The sequence below is a fragment of the Platalea leucorodia genome (assembly GCF_965183815.1).
Source record: "Platalea leucorodia genome assembly, chromosome: 25".
NCBI lineage: Eukaryota > Metazoa > Chordata > Aves > Pelecaniformes > Threskiornithidae > Platalea > Platalea leucorodia.
Window position 1 is genome coordinate 477,364 of NC_138847.1, and position 20,687 is coordinate 498,050.

The following is a 20,687-nucleotide window of genomic DNA, read 5'->3' on the forward strand; positions in this document are numbered from 1 at the left end:
CTCAGCTGTGCTGGGGCAACTAGAACAGAAGGCACAACCCAAACTCCCCACAGCTCTGCTCTGCAGTCAGGTGAATTGGGAGCCACAATGCTGAAAAGCTCTTTGATATCACGAGCGGATTTAATCTGAGATCACCCCGTGTTCCTATTTACCTGTTGCTGTAGGGCAGGACTGACCCCTGCAGAGCCCCCAGCAGAGCCTCCTGCTCCCTGGGGCACCCTCAGCCAGCACCAACCACAGCTTGTGAAAGGGAACTGCCAAAGGTCTTCCTGAAAGGACAGAGAGACATTTGGGAGCGGGGGGGAATCTCTCCTAACTTGTCACTGTCTTTTTCCTCTTGGACAGTCCCTCATGCCCCGAGGCAGCAGATGTCTAACAGCAGCTCCATCACCCACTTCCTTCTCCTGGCATTCGCAGACACGCGGGAGCTGCAGCTCTTGCACTTCTGGCTCTTCCTGGCCATCTACCTGGCTGCCCTCCTGGGCAACGGCCTCATCATCACTGCTGTAACCTGCGGCCACCACCTTAATAGCCCTATGTACTTCTTCCTACTTAATCTCTCCATCGTCGACCTGGGCTCCATCTCCACCACTCTCCCCAAAGCCATGGCCAATTCCCTCTGGAACACCAGGGCCATATCCTATGCAGGATGTGCTGCCCAGCTCTTTCTGTTTGTGTTTTTGATGTCAGCAGAATTGTGTCTCCTCACCATCATGGCCTATGACCGCTACGTGGCCATCTGCAAACCCCTGCACTACGGGACCCTCCTGGGCAGCAGAGCTTGTGTCCACATGGCAGCAGCTGCCTGGGGCACTGGGTTTCTCAATGCTCTGCTGCAAACTGCCAATACACTTTCACTGCCCCTCTGCCAAGGCAACGCCTTGGACCAGTTCTTCTGTGAAATCCCCCACATCCTCAAGCTCTCCTGCTCACACTCCTACCTCAAGGAATTTATTGTACTTGTTACTTTCCCATTAGCATTTGGGTGTTTTGTTTTCATTGTGCTGTCCTATGTGCAGATCTTCAGGGCCGTGCTGAGGATCCCCTCACAGCAGGGACGCCACAAAGCCTTTTCCACGCGCCTCCCTCACCTGGCCGTGGTCTCCCTGTTTATCAGCACTGCCATGCTTGCCCACCTGAAGCCCCCCTCCATCTCCTCCCCATCCCTGGATCTGGTGGTGGCAGTTCTGTACTCAGTGGTGCCTCCAGCAGTGAACCCCCCCATCTACAGCATGAGGAACCAAGAGCTCAAAGTGGCCATTAGGAAAGTGATTTCAGGAATGTTTTTCAACTCTGATACATTTTCCATCACTGTTCACAAATGATTCCTAGGGTTTCCCATTGCAGGCCTGTCTTTTTGTTTGTCTTTTAGCCTTTTTGTTATCATTGTCTGTATGGTTATCAGTGTCTATTATGTTTCTACATAAATGTTTGGATTCATCCTACTCCTCCTGAGGAACAAACCTGCTCCGTCTCACCTGGATTTGATATAAAAGTGTGTCTTCCTGGGACAGAGCATCTTTACTACAGACATCTCTGTAGTAAAATGGGATCTCCCTAGTGCACTAACTTAAAGTTGGGATCTCCCTAGTGCACTAACTTAAAGTTGAGATCTTCCAAAGCTAATGATGTCAACAACAGGCCCAAGGAACTTCACCCGAAAAGGGCCTTCTTCTCCTTGGACCTGGGAGAGAAAAGCTCATTGTCACTTTGGTAGCTGTTGGAGACCAAGGGTTGGAATTTGGACTCACCCATTGGTGTGTGGTGACCATGGAGGTGGTGAATGCATACTCAGAGTTGTCCCACATATGACAGGGAAGAAGACACCCTCCAGGAGGGGGTCTGGAGCTTCCTGGAGAGCCTGGGGTTTCTACAGGGAGAGCGTGTGCTTGGGGTGGGCAGTGGCTGGAACCCCACAAAGTGGGAGATTGCACAAGGTGGAGTCACCAAAATTGAAGGTGCAAAATCCAGGGGTCTGCAAAGAAACAAAGATGGACACACCCAACCATACACAGACCAGCTCCAATAGGGAACAGCACCTTTACAGTCACCACGCCACCAGCAGCACTCATACAACCATGAGTGACACAAACGTCCCCAGCCCATTCCCCCTTTCGGGCTGATCTGCTGTGAAGGTCACAAGTGGTCTGTGCAGCCCCTTACCCATGGGCACACACACCTGCCGTCCCTGCAGTGTGGGCCTGGGCTTTGGGTCTGCTCAGATCCCTGCCCAGTCTTGGGGCCGTTACCCACTTGGCAGTTGGAACCCTGGGTCTCTCCACATCCTGGTGTCCTCTTTCTGCAGCCAGCCTCACTTGGATTTGGCCAGCATAGCATGTCCATAAATTCACTCCAAACGCACATCCAGCATTGAGCACACTCACACATCAAATGGCCAGGAGCAGAGTTTAAGAAGATGGCAAGACCATGCTGATTAGGCACAGATTTGGCCAGACCAGCCCTGGTCAGCCCTCTGCCCACATGCAGCTAGCCCCTTGCATATCCCTCCTCTTCCCATACCCATTCTTCTTCTTCCCAATCTACCCCTTCTCTGCCCCAGTCTGCTCCCCAATTAACAACTGTCACCATAGAATCATAGAGTCATAGAATCATAGAACAATTTAGGTTGGCAAAGACCCTTAAGATCATTGAGTCCAACCGTTAACCTAGCACTGCCAAGTCCACCACTAAACCATGTCCCTCAGCATTACATCCACATGTCTTTAAGTACTGCCAAGGATGGGGACTCAACTATTTCCCTGGGCAGCCTGTTCCAGTGCCTGACAGCCCTTTCAGGGAAGACATTTTTCCTAATATCCAATCTAAACCTCCCCTGGCACAACTTGAGGCCATTTGCTCTTGTCCTATCACTTGTTACTTGGCAGAAGAGACCAACCCCCACCTCACTACAACCTCCTTTCAGGCAGTTGTAGAGAGCAATAAGGTCTCCCCTCAGCCGCCTCTTCTCCAGACCAAACAACCCCAGCTCCCTCAGCTGCTCCTTATAGGACTTGTGCTCCAGACCCTTCCCCAGCCTCGCTGCCCTGCTCTGGCCATGCTCCAGCACCTCGATGTCCTTCTTGGAGTGAGGGGCCCAACACTGAACACAGGATTTGAGGTGTGGCCTCACCAGTGCCCAGTACAGGGGGACGATCACTTCCCTGGTCCTGCTGGCCACGCTGTTCCTGATACAAGCCAGGATGCTATTGGCCTTCTGGGCCACCTGGGCACACTGCTGGCTCATATTCAGCCGGCTGTTGACCAACACTCCCAGGACCTTTTCCACTGGGAGCTTCTCAGCCACTCTTCCCCAAGCCTGTAGTGTTGCATGCGGTTGTCGTGACTCAAGTGCAGGACCCTTTCTGCCCTAAAAATGAGGGCTTAGACCCTAAAAATTAAACTGTGGTCCCTACAAAAAGGCTATGGGTAATAAAAGACAGTTTGGGACCCGAGAAATGAGGATTTCGGCCCTAAAAATGAGGCTTTTGGCAGTAAAACTGATGGGCTAGCTGCTAAAAATGACGCTTTGTACCCTGATAAGGAGGGGAACCTCTTGGTTCCTCTATGGCCTGTGATGGGTGCGCTCAGCCCCTTGACCAGACTGGCAGTGGGTTGGTGCAGGCTCCAGAAGACGTTAAGGCCTGAGCCGTAGCAGGGCCATGAACTCCTCATGTTTCAATCTGTTCTCTGAAAACCCACAAAAGAGCAGAGTGGCACAGTGAGCGTCGATGCATATGAGCTTGGAACGCCAACCACGTGGCTGACACATGAATAGCGGGTGGCTTTTCCAAAACTTATCAAGGGACAAAGAAAGTTGTGAGTACAAGGAGCCTCATGTATACCTTTCCTATCACATGTAATTTGAGTATGAGCCAACCACTTTATCCTAGAAATATGACAGCCTCAGTGAGCCTTCTTTGAGCTCTCCCTGCTCGGCAGCATGGCGGCATGGCGGTGATCTCCCCTGGCACTGGGACACCTCGCAAGGTTGCTCCTCGAGGCAGAGAGGCCTTTACCAACGGCAGATCTTTGGTAAGCAACTGATACTGCGCATAACCTTGTAGTGTGGTAACTTTGATTTTGTCTTTGATTGCATGCTGAATTGATGCTAATGAAATGTTACATAAACTTTTCATGTACAACCCCTTAGACATAAACCGTTCTCCAAGTCTGAGACTGAGACTGGACCTAGCCACACCTAAGCTCCATCAGGAATTTAGAAAGCAAGGGGGTCTACTCTGAACCTCATGACTCAATGGGTGGGTTCTCCTTAATCTTTTGTATCCCCGGACTCTCTGTAAATCATTTTAACACAAGTCTAACTCAGTTTTCCTTTGTACGTTTCTTCCATGCAGTCATTAATAGAGTGGACCTTGCCATCGAACTTTGTTAAGTTGCACTTTTACACCACCATATTAAAACCACTTTTGCTAATACCGTTATTGGTGATTCCTTAAACAACCTAAATCACCCATTTGCAACAAATTGGCGTAGGCGGCAGGATCCTAAATCAGGATTCACAATAGAGGGTCAGCCTCCCCATCAGTCCCCGGGCTGGGGCCAGCCATTGCACGAGGAGATGGAGGTCAGTGCCTGCCTGTGTCCCCTGCCACTGTCTCCAGGAGATCCCTATTGCCCACTGCCGACAGCCCCGCTGAGCCAGCCCCTCTCCCCAGCACAAGGCTCCTGGCCCGGGGGCTCCCCAGGGTGCTCCTGCTGCCCCAGTGAAAGAGCAGCCTGCCCTGAGCTGGTGTGTGCAGACATAGGTTTCTTTAGGTCACTTATTCCCCCAGGAAAGCACAGAGTTGCTCCATTGCTCTTCTCCAGGGACATCCCTGACCCTAGAGAGCCTTTTCCCAGGGGACTGTGTCCATGCGGCCACTCCTGCCCCTTCCCTGTGCTTCCCGCAGGGCCCGGATCTGGCAACGCTGCTCTGCAGAGCAAGCGGGCTGTGGTGCCCAAAAGCCACAGAGAGACAATCCCAGGCAGATCCCTGTGGATCACTCACCATCTGCAGGGGCGCTGGGCACCCACAGGTGAAGGCTCAGCTCAAGCCCATGCCCTAACACATCGCCACATGCCCTGCTGCCCTCAGCCCATGGAGAACCCAAGCACAGCAGCACAGCCTTGTGGGGGCAATTTCTTCAGCCTGTTCCTGACCTCAGCTTTGGAAGAAGAGCTCAACCTCCAGACACCGGCACGGAGGAAATCCATTTTATTACAGAGATGTGGCACGGGAGGCCAGCTGTACCATTGTGCCAGACATGTGCAAAGACCTCTGGGTCAGACAAACTGGGTTCATGCCTCTGGAGAAGCGGAGTGCATGCAGACATTCCTGGAGAAACAGAATTATCACAGATAATACGCTAGGGCTAGAAAGACATGCAGCTCTCTTTTGTCCTTGCCATGTCTTTGAAGCAAAGCCTTTGCACACATGAAGTCTCGGACACTTGGTACCAGGTTTCCCTCTGGCAAGTCTAAATTTGCCTGGTGCCACCGCTGAGGTGCTTCAGCCCAAATGCACAGCAATGCCCTCTGCCAGGGGCAAAGCCAGGGTGAGCTGGAGCCATTACTGTTGGAGACGGAGCTGTGACACTGGTAAAATAAACTGCCAAGGCGTGGTGGCAGAGCTCAGGACAGCTGCTCTTCAAGAACTGCATCCTCTAAGCACAGCAATAGTCCAGACTGAGATTAGTGTAAACCTGAAAGGCAGTTCAAGGACACCATAACGAGCTGTTACTGCTTCAGGAACACTTAAAGAAAAAGAAAGCTTCTGTGTGGCCAGTGCTGAATTTAGTTAAGAGACAGATCTCAGATTTTCTACGTCATGTTGTCCTTTGTCTTCCCCAGCAAGGTCTCCCAGGCTGCTGTTACTTGAGGCAGGACTGTGGAGGAGAAGAACTAGCGGTGGATGTGGATCAAGTCAGGGGTCACGTGGACGAACGCAATCGTTCCCAGTGTACATGACAGGAGGGTCGGCATCCCAGGGAGCTGAGAGAGCAGGTCAATGGCACAGCAAAGCCACTCTCCATAATTTCTGAGAGGTCAGGCCTCCTCCTGCTTCCTCCCATTGCCTCCTCTTCCATACTCCTCCTCCTCTTGCCTCCTACGGCACCTTCGCGCCTTCCCCTCTTTGGCCTCCTCGCGCCTCCTCCTCCTTCTTCTCCTCTTGCCTCCTCCTCCTTCTTCTCCTCTTGCCTCCTCCTCCTTTACATCCTCTCTCCTGCTCTGCCCTCTTCACGCCTCTACTTTTGCCCTGCCCCGGTGCCTCCTCTTGCCTCCCTTGCCTCCTCCTCCATTGCCTCTTGCCTCCCTTTGCTTCCTGCTACCTCTGCCTCCTAGCACCCCTTTGCCCTTCTCTTCTTTCCTCTTGACACGCTCTTCTTCTCCACCTCAGACACCTCCTCTCCTCAACTCTTGACGCCTCTTGCCGCCTCTTGCCTCCTCTTGCCTCCACTTCCTCAGCCTCCTCTGCTTTCCTCTGCCTTCCTCCTCCTCCTCCTGCTCCTCCTTTGCCTGCTTTCCCCTCACTCCTCTACTCCTCAGCCTCCCCCTCTTCCTCTTGCCTCCTGTTGTCTCCTTCTCCTTCTTTACCTCCTACTCCTGCCGCCTTCTTGCTCTCTCTCACCTCCTCCTCCTCGCGCCTCTCCTTGCCTCAGCGGCCTTTGGCCTTCTCTTCCTCCACAGCCTCCTCTTCCCTCCTCTTCCATCCTAGGGACGACTTCTCTTCTTCCTCTTGCCTTTTCCTACTCAGCCTCCCTTGCCTCTTCCTCCTCTTTGCTCCTCTTTTAGCCTCCTCTCTTTTCCTCCTATTGCCTCCTCCTCCTCGCGCTTCTTCTGCCCTCCTCGCGCCTCCTCCTTTTACGCTTTTGCTTGCCTCCTCCTTCTTTGGCCTTCTCGCCTGCTCTCACCTCCTCGCGCCTCCTCTTTTGCCCTCCTCCTGCTCTCGCCCATTGCCGCCTCCTCCTTCTCCTATTGCCTCCTGGTACCTCAGCTCCCATCCTCGCCTCTCCTCCTTTTGTGCTTTTGCTTGCCTCCTCCTCCTTTACCTTCTGCCCCCTGCTCTGCCCTCCTCGCGCCTCGCCTTTTTGCCTCTGCCTCGCGCCTCCTCCTCCTCGCGCCTCCTCGCGCCTCTTGGGCCATCCTGCTGCCTCCTCCTCGCGCCTCCTCCTGCGGCCTCACCTTGCCTCCTCTTGCCTTTCCCTTCTCTTCTTCTGCACCCTCCCACCGCCTCCTCTTCCCACACCTTGACTCCTCTTGCCTCAGGCTCCTCCTCCTCCTCTTTTCTTCACCTCACACCCTTTGGCCTTCTCCTTTGCCTCCTTCTCTTCCTCTTCCTCCTACTCCTTCCTCTTACCGCCTCTTGCCTTTGCCTCCTCCTGCTTTCTCCCATTGCCTCCTCTTCCATACTCCTCCTCCTCTTGCCTCCTACGGCACCTTCGCGCCTCCACCTCTTTGGCCTCCTCACGCCTCCTCCTCCTTCTTCTCCTCGCTCCTCCTCCTCCTTCTTCTGCTCTTCCCTCTTCGCGCCTCTACTTTTGCCCTGCCCCGGTGCCTCCTCTTCCCTCCTCCTCCATTGCCTCTTGCCTCCCTTTCCCTCCTGCTACCTCGGCCTCCTAACACCCCTCTGCCTTTCTCTTCCCTCCTCTTGACACGCTCTTCTTCTCCACCTCACACGCCTCCTCTCCTCAACTCTTGACGCCTCGTGCCTCCTCTTGCCTCCACTTCCTCAGCCGCCTCTGCTTTCCTCTGCCTTCCTCCTCCTCCTCCTGCTCCTCCTTTGCCTGCTTTCTCCTCACTCTTCTGCTCTACTCCTCACCCTCCCCCTCTTCCTCTTGCCTCCTCTTGCCTCCTCTTCCTCCCTCTTTTACACTCTTGCCTCCTTCTCCTCCTCTTCCCTTCTTCTCCCGGAGGAAAGCGGAGGCAAGAGGAGAAGGAGGGAAGAGCAGGCAAGGAAAAACAAGCGAAGGCAAGAGGAGGTGGAGAGAGAAGGCAAGAGGAGGAGGAGGCAAGAGGAGGCAAGATGAGGCAAGAGGAGTGAGAGGCGCGAGGAGTTAGAAGGAGGAAGAGGCAAGAGGCAAGAGAAGCAAGAGGCAGGAGGAGGAGGGGGAGGAGCAGAAGGCAAGAGGAGGAGGAGGAGGCAAGTGGTGGGCAGAGGAGGAGGAGAAGGAGGCCAAAAGGAGGCAAGTGGAGGAGGAGAGAAAAGGAGGCAAGGGAAAGCAAGAGGAGGAGGAAGAGGAGAAGGAGAAGGCAAGAGGAGGCAGCAGGAGGCAAGAGCAGAAGAGGGGAGCAGGAGGCAATCAAATGCAAGAGGAGGCGCCAGGAGGAAGACACCATTTCCTTTTGCCTCCTGTTGTCTGCTCTTGCCTGCTGGTGTCTCCCCCCTCCCCATGTTCTTTCCTATTGCTCCCGTTGACTCCTGTTACCTCCTTCCTCCTCCTCTGACTCCTCTGACTCCTTTTTCTTTTGTATCCCCTTTTCTTCTCTTGGGCCTTATGGCGTCCTCTAGCCTCCTTCTCTTTTTCTTCCTGTTGCTTCCTTTTGACTCCTCATTTACCTTCATTTTCTTGCTGTGTCTTCCTCTTGCCTCCTCCTCTTCTTCTTCCTCTTGCCTCCCTTTGACTCCTCTTGCCTCCTTCTCCTTCATTATCTCCTACTCTTTTTCTGGCCTGCTATTGCACTCCATTGCCTCCTCTTCCTTCCCGTTGCCTCATGTGCCTTTTTCCTTCTCTTCCTCTTCAGCCTCCTGTCGCCTCCTCTTCCCTCCTCTTGGATTCTGTGTCCTACTTCTCCTCCTCCTCTTGCCTTTTCCTTCTCATCCTCCTGTTCCTCTTCCTCATCTCTACTCCTGATATGCCCTGCTCTCTTTTCCTCCTGCTTCTCCTGCTATCTCCCATTGACTCCTTTTATGTCTTTTCATTTTCTCCTCTGCCTCTTCCTCTTTCCTCTTGTTTTCTCCTCTTTCCTCCTTCTCTTGTTGCATCCTTTTGCCTCCTCCTCTTTTTCTTCCTGTTTCCTCGTTTCCTCATGCTTCTTTCCCCCTTGTTTTCTTGCTCTCTTCTCTTGTTCAGTTTTCTTTTTTCACCTCCTGTTGCCTCCTCCTCCTTCTCCTTCTCTGTCCTCTTGTCACCTCCTCCTCTCTTACCTCCTCGGTCCTGCTTTGTCCTTCTCTTGCCTCCTTTTTTTCCTTCTCCTGTTTCCTTCTCTGGACTCCTATTGCCTCTTCCTCCTCCTCTTCTTGCCTCCTCTTCCCTCTTGTTTCATCCTGTTTTCTCCTCCTTTTTTTGTTTTTGCTTTCCTTGCCTCCTGTGGCTTCCTTCTGCCTTTCCTCCTGTGTCCTCTTGTTGCTTCCTTGTTTTTAGAGACAGAGCACTGCTTACAAATCAAGTATTTACAAGTCCTAAGGGGGGACCTTGGACTGGAACTGCTGCAGGACACTGAGACCTGTGACCCTCCAGTGGCCAAGGACGCCTCCACCATGGTCTGCTCCTTCCGAGGTCTGAGTGAGTGACTCCTGTTCTTTTACACACTTTTCGAGTCTTGATTATGATTGTTATGTTGACACAGCAAACCATGTATTAAGATTTGACCCAATCTGCAGAGGGTCCAGGAGATTAGAAATCAGAAGTTAAGTTAGGTTAGGATCCAGGTCATTAGAAATCAGAAGTTAAGTTGTATTATAAATTCTGTATTACACTACTTATAAATTGTACTACATTGATTCTGCTCGTAGAAATCCTGTGCTATTCTAATAATAAATTCAGTGCTATGCTAATCATAGTATCCTGTTAAGAAAATAAAGCTGAATTTTAACTACAATTTAGTGCTGTAATCATTCTGCCAAATAGCCCTAAAAGAACCTGGCTGTCCCCTTGCTCTCAGGTGACACTCTTGCACACAGGTATCCACAACAGGCCACGGGAAGGAGGTGGCTCATGATCGTAGCTTGTAGTTCAGCAGCTCCATCTTGACATCATCTGCAAGGAGGAGGAACGTCATCACTGCCACAGCAGGCCACATTTCCATGCAACATTCATAGCAAAATTCTAGCGAAAAGGTCGTTTATAGAATCAGCTCCTGGGGAGTCATTTGTGTTGGGGGAGCTCAAGCTGTCCCCCGACCTTTGGTGGCAAATGTCTACTTCTCCCAGCCCTTCACAAGGAAGAGGGGGCATGCAACCCATGATCCCCTAGAGCTGGAGGGGGAAAGCGGAGGGTGGCCGTTGCCTTCTCACCAGGGATAATCCCTGTGGGGAACACAAGCTCCCGCAGCCATAACTCATCAATGTCCAGCTGGAAGATGGATCTGCAAGCAGCAAACACCACTCCTTTGCTGTGGAATCACTCTTGGACCATAGCAAAGGTCCCGAGTCCTGCAACCAGGACACCCTGCCCAGGGAAAAGACAAAAGGGCTGATGAATGACTACTCTAGAGAGGAAAAGTGAAAGCTTTGGTAAAAAAAAAGCCATGTTCTCCATTTTTTTACTTCCCCTCCTCAAAATATTTGCAACCATCTCTTGGCTAGAGATGATCCCAGGCATTTCCAGCACAAGGAATACCCCTGGGATTTATTCCCAGGGATTATCCGTGGCACAGACCCAGGATAGAATCATAGACTCATAGAATCATCAATGTTGGAAAAGACCCTTAAGACCATCGAGTCCAACCGTTAACCTAACACTGCCAAGTCCATCTATACCATGTCCTCGAGCACCGTATCTATCCGTTCTTGAAGTACCTCCAGAGATGGAGACTCAACCGCTTCCCTGCTTAGCCTGTTCCAATGCTTGACCACCCTCTCAGTGAAGAAGTTTTTCCTAATATCCAACCTAAACCTCCCCTGGCACAGCTTGAGGCCATTTCCTCTTGTCCTATTGCTTGTTACTGGGGAGAAGAGACCAACCCCCCCTGGCTGCAGCCTCCTTTCAGGTAGCTGTAGAGAGCAATAAGGTCTCCCCTCAGCCTCCTTTTCTCCGGGCTAAACAACCCCAGCTCCCTCAGCTGCTCCTCCCCAGCCTTGTTCTCTAGACCCTTCCCCAGCCTCGCTGCCCTGCTCTGGCCACGCTCCAGCCCCTCCATGGCCTTCTTGGAGTGGGAGGCCCAAAACTGAACACAGGATTTGAGGTGCAGCCTCTCCAGTGCCGAGTACAGGGACACTATCACCTCCCTGGTGCTGCTGGCCATATGATTCCTGATACAAGCCAGGATGCCATTGGCCCTCTTGGCCACCTGGGCACACTGCTGGCTCAGCTGGCTGTCAACCAACACCCCCAGGTCCTTTTCTGCCAGGCAGCTCTCCAGCCACTCCTCCACAAGCCTGCGGTGTTGCATGGGGTTGTTGTGACCCAAGTGCAGGACCCAGCACTTAGCCTTGTTGAACCTCATACAGTTGGCCTCAGCCCATCAGTCCAGCCTGTCCAGGTCCCTCTGCAGGGCCTTCCTACCCTCCAGCAGGTCGACACTTCCACCCAACTTGGTGTCATCTGCAAACTTACTGAGGGTGCACTCAATCCCCTCATCCAGATCATCAATGAAGATGTTGAACAGGACCAGCCCCAGTACTGAGCCCTGGGGAACACCACTCGTGACCGGCCGCCAACTGGATTTGACTCCATTCACCACCACTCTCTGCGCTCGGCCGTCCAGCCAGTTTTTAACCCAGCGTAGAGTGCACCCATCCAAGCTGTGAGCAGCCAGCTTCTCCAGGAGAATGCTGTGGGAGACAGTGTCAAAGGCCTTACTAAAGTCCAAGTAGACAACATCCACAGCCTTCCCCTCATCCACTAAGTGGGTCAAGCATCATCCCCTTTCTCTCTGCTTGGTCTCTCCACTCTGACCACTGGGAAGAGCGAAGCCCTAGGGCGTCCTGCATGCTTTCTCAGGCTGGAGCTGGACTTGGTTTCTCTCCCGGTTGGCCAAGAAGCTGATCTGGGCACATGGGGTGCTCTTGGTGTGAGGGATCCCTCGGGGAGGGATCGTTCCTCAGGGCCCTGGCTCTCAGGAGGACTGAACCCCTGCAGGGCAAGAGGGACCAGGACACCAGCCTCCCTTGTCCAGCTTCAGCTGTCCCAGGATGCCATCAGACACAGCTCCCCAGATAGCCACGATCTCTGCAAAGCAAGGGAAAGAGGTCTCAGGCCCTGGGCTGGCCAGCTCACAGACTCTCAGCAAGCTCCTTGCCCAGGCGATGACAGATGCTGCTGTACACAAAGAGCACAGAAAAACACTGCCATGGCTGTGGAGCTGGGCTGTGCCACACTTTCAGACTGCCAGCTCGCAGAGAAAGCTGGCCCTCAATGGCCCCACTTTTGAGGGGACCGAGCCATGCCCAAAGGAGCTTTGATACTCAGGGCAGCCCCAGTACCAGGACCTGCACTCCTGGCAGCCACATTCTGTCCCAAGCCCAGTGGGATCCTCAGGCAGGGCTCTCATGGCAGCCCCCAGCCCTCTCCGGCCACCCCCACAGCCCAGCAATTCCAGCTTTTGACAGCTGACAGCCCTGATGCGACCCCTCAGGAAGGAGCTCCCCAAACCCTCACCCTTGCTGCAGAGCTGCAGGAGTGTGGGGAACAAGCAGCTCAGCTTCAAGCTGACACCCATGGTGCAGCAGCCCTCCATCGCGCTTGCTGCTTGCCCTCAGCTCAGGAAAAGGAACGCTCTTCCCGCCTCCTCACCCAAAACTCCTCTCTGACCTGCTCCTCTCCTGTCTGTCAGCGAGGGTCCCCCAGTGCATCCCTGCTGCCTCCCGACCCTGCTCCCAGCCGTGGAGCAGCTCTGAAGGGCAGCGGTGGGGAGCTGCTGAGCAGCGCCCAGCAGCACCCAGGCCTCGCTGGCAAGTGCCGGCACTGCCGTGGCACCGGGGAGACCTCCCTGTCATGCAGTGCATCCCCCTGTGACATCAGCCCACATCATCGGAAGGGCCATTATGACATGAGCAGGGAGATGGCACAGCAGGGGAGAGAGGCGAGAGATCTTCCCTCTTGTCCTGAGAAACAGACACCCCCTTTCTCCCAAGTCCTTTGCCAAAAATTGCATCTGCCCCCTGCACCAACACGTCTCTGCTACTGGGAGCCCATCCAGGCAGGCGGGGGTTTGGGGTTGGCTGCAGTCGGGCTGTTTTCAAGAGATGGCATTGAAGGCCTGTGGGATAAAACAGCCCCTCCCATGTTACTGAATGCTCTCTGCTTTGTGTCGCTCTCATGGTAGGAGTAGCACATGCCTCACTGCACTGGTTTGGGCTGGGATGGAGTTAATCTTCTTCATGGCAGCCCAGATGGGGCTGTGTTTTGGATCCGTGACCAAAACAGTCCTGATAAAACACGGATGTTTCAGCTGTTGCTGAACAGTGCTTGCACAGCGTCAAGGGCTTCTCTGTTCCTTGCTCTGACCCACCGGTGAGTAGGCTGGGGGTGGGCAAGAAGCTGCGAGGGGCCATAGCCAGGACAGCTGACCCCAACAGACCAAAGGGATATTCCGTACCAGATGACATCGTGCTCAGCAATAAAGCTGGGGAAAGAAGGAGTAAGGCGGGGGGGTGGTATGTTTGGGGCTATGATGTTTGTCTTCCCAGCTAATTCCCTCCGATACTGCATACGCCCCTCACCAGGGGGCCACTTGACTTGGTCCTTTGCACCATCTTCTTTGAAGGGATGCCTTTCCTTCACGCTCAGCTGGAGCCGACTGTAGGGGTAACTGATAGAGCTGGGGCTTGGGTCTCCGGTTTAGCCACAGTGGCTGCTTGTATGTCTTCAGATGCAGAGACCCTCTCTTCTCCTTGAGGCTCCTGAACAGGGAATGAACAGTGCTCAGTAGGCACAGGCCAGGCCCCAGAACAGTGCGACAATTTGTGTCTCTTTGGCACAGCCAGGGCCAGGACATCCTTTTTTTCAAACATTCTGTCACTTCATTGGGATCCCACACTTGTTCGGGGCTGAAGTCCCAGACCACCGCAGGTGACAACTCTTCCAGGTACCTGCCCATATTCTTCCACATGCCTTCCCACCTATAACCACGCTGCCTTGGGTCATATCCCTATGCTGATATTTCTACTTGGTTAACCTTTGAAAAAGCAGAGACAATATTCTTGAGAAGCACCAACAGGAGTATTTTGGTTACCCAAGGATGATCAAGATACTGAAGAGTTATTGTAACAAGGGAGAAAATACCTGCCCCACAGAAGAAAAAGGGGAAGGTGCCATTCTCTGTTTCCTCCACCGACTGGCTCTCGGAGGAGAAAAGGGAAGAAAAGGAATTGTTCATTGTCTCCATAAGATGGTTCCCAAAATACAGGGAAGGCATCAATGCACGGCACAAATACCAAAGCAGGCTCAAGGCCACTGCTTTTATCATCATTCTTCCAGGCAAAACACCACCAAGTGCTACACAGCACAGCAAAAAAGGCAGCATGGCACGGATCAGATAAACCCATGTTGAGAACAGGTAAGTCAACATCGCGACCACAACTGTTAAGCAGATGTAATAATCATAGGTTCCCTCTAATATGCTCTGGTCAAATCTTTTGTTACCCCAGACCCTTCGACCCCCACGTTGGGTTTAACCCCGGTGGGCAGCTGAGCACCACACAGCCGCTCGATCACTTCCCAACCCACAGAGATGGGGAGAGAATGGGAAGGGTAAAAGTGAAAAAACTTCAGAGTTGAGATAAAGACAGTTTAATAAGAAGAAAAAAAGGAGAATAAAACAAGAAAGAAAAACAAAACCAAGAAAAGCACGTGATGCAAAAACTCCAAGTGCTCACCACCAACCTGGTCGATGCCCAGCCAGTACCTGAGAAACAGCAGCCCCCTGCAAGTATCCCCTCCCCACCCACCCCCGCCACCTCCCCCGTTTGATTGCTGAGCACAACATCCGATGGGCTGGCATACCCCTTTGGTCAGCTGGGGTCAGCGGTCCCAGCTGTGTCCCCTCCCAGCTTCTCGTGCACCCCCAGCCTGCTCACTGGCAGGGCACTGCGAGAAGCAGAAAAGGCCTCCCTGCTCTCTAAGTAAGAACTGCTCAGCAATAAGCAAAACACCCCTGTGATATCAGCACTGGTGTAGGAGCAAATCCAAAGCAGAGCACCATACCAGCTGCAGATGCAGTTAAAATTAAAGATGCACCTGCAGATGGAGATACCATTGCAGATCCTGATGCAGAGAGCACGGCAGATGCAGATATCAGTGCAGATTCCATAGCAGGTGGAGACACCGCTGGGGACACAGATACCACTGCAGATGCAGAGACAATTGCAGGTGCCAACACAGATGCAAATAGCATTGCAGAGGGAGACACCTCTGCAGATACTGATACGTGTCCACTCACAGAAGCCATTACAAGTACACGTGCAGATGCAGATACCATTGCCAAGACAGATACAGTTACAGCTACAATTACGGGTACAGCCAGCATACGAGAGACAGATGCTGGTCCCATCAGAAATACAGCTATTAAGAGCATCACAAATACCATCTCAGATACCGATAGCATTACAGACACCCGTTAAATATGCAGATACAACGAGAGTTACCAGCACAAAATATTGCAGAGCCCGTTACAGACTCCATTGCAGATGCCGTAGCAGATGCACACACCATTGCAGACGTGACTGCAGATGAAGATCCCATGGCAGATGCAGACACCATTGCAGAGACCACTCCAGATCACACTGCAGATGCAGATGAGATTTTAGATGGAACTGCAGATGCAGATGCCACTGAAGGTGCTGAGGCCATTGCAGGTGCCATTGCAAATGAAGCATTTGAAGGTGCTGATGCCATTGCAGACACAGGTGCCAGGGCAGATACCATTGGAGATACCACTGCAGTGGCAGACACCAGTGCAGAAGCAGATGTTACTGCAGGTGCCATTGCAGATGCAGATACCCATGCAAATGCAGAAATAGTGGCAAATGCCATTGCAGATGGAGATACCACGCAGATGCCATTGCAGTTTCAAGTCCATGCTCCGATAGCATTGAAGGTGCCATTGAAGATACCACAGCAAATGCCATTGCAGAGACCACTCCAGATGCAGATACCACTGCAGATGCCATTGCAGATGCAGACAGCATTGCAGGTGCAGACGCCATTGCAGATGCAGATACCATTGTAGGAGCAATTCCAGAAGCTCTTAGCAATGTGTTTGCCGTTGCAGATTCCGTTACAGATGCAGATACCACAGCAGATGCAGATGCCATTGCAGATGGCATTGCAGAATGAATTAGCACTGCAGACACCCTTGCAGACGGCATTGCTGAGGCACAATGCATTCCTCAGAACATCACAGATGGAGATAACAATGCAAATGGCATTGCAGAGGCACATGCCATTGCAGACGGTGTTGCAGATGCAGCTAGAGTGGCAGAAGAACATCTGATTGCATGAGGATACCATTGAAGACACCATTGCAGATGCTACTGCAAGTGCAGGTATGACCACAGATGCCATTGCAGATGCATGCAAAAATTCAGAGAGAAATGCCATTCCACATGCAGACACCATTGCAGATGCTGTTGCAGATGCAGATACCATTGCAGATCCAATACTGCATTCCAGGTGGCACTGAAGGATTGCAGGCACCATTGCAGATGCAGTATCATTGCAGATACAGTAACGGGCCGAAGGACAGGTACAGCTACAGATGCCATTCGAGACAGGCATGCTGGCACCATTAGAAATGCAGGTACCAGTACCATCACAGCGACCGACAGAATTACAGACACAGATTCACACTGAATTGCCGATACAATTGCAAATACAGGCACAGAACAGACACCATTCCAGATAAAGGTACAATTACACACACAACTGACGATACAAGGATGGTCTCACACGCAAGTGCACATTCAATTACACCAACAAGAGCAGCTACAGCAAGTGACGCCACTACCGACTGAGGCACCATGGCAGACAAAGGAACCCTTACACATAAAGACACTGATACGACTGCAGCTGCCGTTACACACAGATGTGCTGTTACAGGCAGAGGTACAGAGAAATATACAGATAACTACACAGACAGTCACCGACAGGGAGGTGGATGAGGATGCTGACACGGATACAAAGACAACGACGGACACGGGTGCAGTTACAGAGATGGACACAAATACCCACAGAGGTACAAGCAGAGACAGAACTCCAGCTCCAGACTCCGTAACACACACAGACACAATTGCTGATCCAGAGACAGCTGGAGGTACGGATACAATTACACTTACAGACAGCATTACACACACAGCTACCACTACACGTACCGATAAACAGAGAGAAGGTGCCACTGAACATACCACTGCAGGTGGCATTGCAGGTTCCAACACCAGGGCAGGCACCATTTCAGATGCACGTACCGCTGCTGCTAACCCTGCAGATGCCATTGGCAAATAACGCTTCAGGTGCAGGTGCCGCTGGCATTGAAGAAACCATTGCTGGTGCTACTGCAGATACTGATCCCATTGCAGGTATCGACAGCATTGCACTTACCCAGGCAGGTACCAATACCATTGCAGATGCCTCTACCACTACTCTTACAGCTCCTGATACCAGTACAGAGACCGCGATACCATTACAGACAGTCACACCCATACCCAGACCGTCAGCGGTACAGAGACCATTAGAGAGAGCCGTGCTGATACTATTGCAGCTAGCGAGAGAATGACTCACGCGCATACAGAAACCAAACACACAGACACCTACAGAAACCATTGCGAGTCCATGTGCAGGCACAGGTACCATTCCCTATGCAGGTACACTTACAGGCACAGTTACAGGCACAGACAGAGACAGCATTAGAGGCACAGATACTACTGGCACCATCACCACCACAGGTACCAGCACCATCATCCATACCACTGCATAAACTTGTATAATTACAGATACAGATGCCCATGGAATTTCAGATACAATTGCAGATACAGGCACAAAATCCATAAAGTCCCAGATACAACGGCAGGTAAAGATATAATTAAACAGTACAGAAGTGCACTCCCGGCCACCATTACACGAATACCACCGCAGATGCAATTACAAGTACAGATACAGTTACACATAGAAGTACAGATACCATGAGAGTCCATTCTCCAAGAGACAGAGTTACCATTCCAAGATAAGCTATTGATACAAATGCAGTTGTAGACATTGAGACAAATACAACTGTAGATTCAGATACAGGTACTACTACACATGCAGGTACTCCTACAGTTACCATTACAGACACCGATACTAACACAGAGACACCAATACCCACACCTGCAATTGCATCTGAAATTGTATCTGCATCTGCCATTGTTAACTTCAATGGAATCTGCATCTCTTCTGGCATCTGCAACAGCACCTGCAGTTGTCCCTGCATCTGCAGTGATTCCTGCAGTGACACCCGCCTCTGAAATACTACCTGCATCTGCAATGTTATCTGCAAGGGCATCCGAACCTTCGATCGTATCTGCATCTGCAACACTATCTGCAATGGTATCTGCACCTGCAACGCCATCTGCACTGGAGAGTTGCGGACAACGGTACGGTTGCACACACAGCATTCCAGATGCAGATACCTTCGTAGATGCCACGGCAGATTCAAATACCATTGCAGATGCAGAGGCCATTGCAGATACTGATCCCGTTGCAGATATCGACAGCATTACACATGCCGATGCAGACAGCAACACCATTACAGATACACACACAGCACACCGGGGCATTATCCCCTGCTCAGCACTGCTCAGACCACATATGCAACACCGTGCCACATATGGGGCTTCCTCCCTCCACACCCACACGTCCCCCCCATCCCAATACAGGACAGACATCCACCAGCTGGAGCCAGGACGCGGGAGCACTCCCCACCCAGGGAGAGGCCGAGGGCACGGGCCGGCTCAGCCCGGGCAGGAGAGGGCTCCAGGGCTCCTCGCAGCCCGCCAGGACCTTCAGCCAGGCTCTTCGTCCTGGTAGGGGGCAGGAGGAGAAGACACCACGGCCACAGTGGAGAGGAGAGACCCGGCAATGCCCCTCCAGCCTGCTGCCGGCCTAGCAGCAGCTCCAGTTGAAGGGACCTCACAAACACCCACCCAGTCACAAGATTGCTGCTGGCCTATCACCTGCAGGGACAGAAGTGACCTCACAAACAACTTCCAAGCCACGGGCCTGCTCCTACCCTATCAGCGTCTCCGGCAGAAGTGACCTCAGCAGCCCCGCCCCAGCCCTCCCCTCGCTGCTGGCCCCTTGCCTGCCCCCCAACCGGCCTCTCCTCTGCCCCCCAGCTCCCTCCTCTCTGCGCTGTCACTGGCAGGCACTGAGCACCTCACTGCCACCTGCTGCTCCTGACCAATCAGCTTCCTCCCATGCAAGTGACCTCACCGCACCCCAGCAATGTCACCTTCCACCCCGCTCCCCCATCCCCTCTCCTGGCCTCTGCCTCCGGCTCTCACAGTCCCTGCCCTCCTCCTGCCTCCCCAGGGGCCCAGGAGCTCAGAGCTGGGGGAAGGGGGCACAGCGCTGCTCAAGAAACCTTCTGCTGGGGATTCGCAGGTTGAGTCCTGCTCGTACAGGAGGCACGCTCGTCTCTGTGAGGAAGAAAACACCCTCCTGACCCATACAACACTCTTACTCCCAGCCCACACTGCCTTTGTCGGGGAGGGACCAAAGAAATCCCTTCATTGCCTCCGACACTCAAACGGCTCCAACACGGACCCGACTAGAGTTGTCCTGACCCTGTTGCAGAAGCGGGTAAGGAGCCACCAACAACCGCAGCGTCTGTATCTCCAGACCCCGCTGCAGAACACGCTCTGCCCTGGCTCTTTGCAGAGACGCCGCTTCCTCAGCAGCGGGGGACGGGCGTGAGCCAGGCAACGCAGAAAACAGTAAAAGCAGGGGCAGGCCAGTGCTATTGGTCAGCATGCTCCCGCTGCCCCAGGGGCTGGGAAATGGAGCAGCCAGAGCATACAGGGGCATCTGATTGCAAAAATCAAAAGTAGAAAGAAAAAAACCAAACAACTCTGGCAATCTGAAGTTCTGGTCAAAATGACACCTTCTCTCTTAATCCAAAATAACCGCGTCCACTTTTGCTTTCTTCCCAAAAGGTGAAATATAAACAGAAAAATAAATAACTAAAAAGAAGCCAAGAATATTATGCAGTGCAGGCTATATTCCAAGATTTTGTAACTTGTAACTTGTAGGCAGACGCAGATGCCACTGCAGATGCAGATACCATTGCAGCTACCACTGGAGATGTAGACACCATTTGAGACGCCATTTCAGCTGCAGATACCATTACAGATTAAGGTTACACGTCAGAGGCAAATGCCACTGCAGATGCAGATACAACTGCAGAGGCAGGTACCACTGCAGATGGAGATACCATTGCAGTTATCGTTGCACATACCATTATGCCAAACTTTTTATGTAATCCAAGATTTTGTAACTTGCATCCAAGCTCGGTCCTCCCGAGAATCTTCTGCTCCATCTTCTCCCACATCTCCTTCTGCCATCAGCCATGGAAGGAAGTCTCTCTCAAGGGCTTGAGTAATTTGACCAGAAGAAAGCACGAAAATGTGCTCCTGTATTAAGGAGGAAGGGCAGGAAGTTGGGAGTCATTTCCATTTTGTTGCAATCACAAGGGATGACCATCCTTGCTAGCAGAGATTCCCTTTGCCAGAACCAAATGACATCTCTCAGGAGAAGTCAGCTCCCTTAACTCTT

The 20,687-nt window shown here is 52.5% G+C and overlaps 1 protein-coding gene across 1 annotated transcript in view; it reads left to right on the forward strand.

Annotated features, from left to right (window-relative positions):
• Positions 1 to 368: 368 nt before the first annotated feature.
• The window catches only part of LOC309600793 (olfactory receptor 14C36-like), a gene marked incomplete at both ends in the record, with an annotated part of 247,700 nt that continues 227,381 nt past the window's right edge, over positions 369 to 20,687 (forward strand). The window contains one exon of the mRNA XM_082333380.1: positions 369 to 506. Within this exon, the coding sequence (XP_082189506.1) occupies positions 369 to 506 (138 nt within the window). The remainder of the gene's footprint in view (positions 507 to 20,687) is intronic.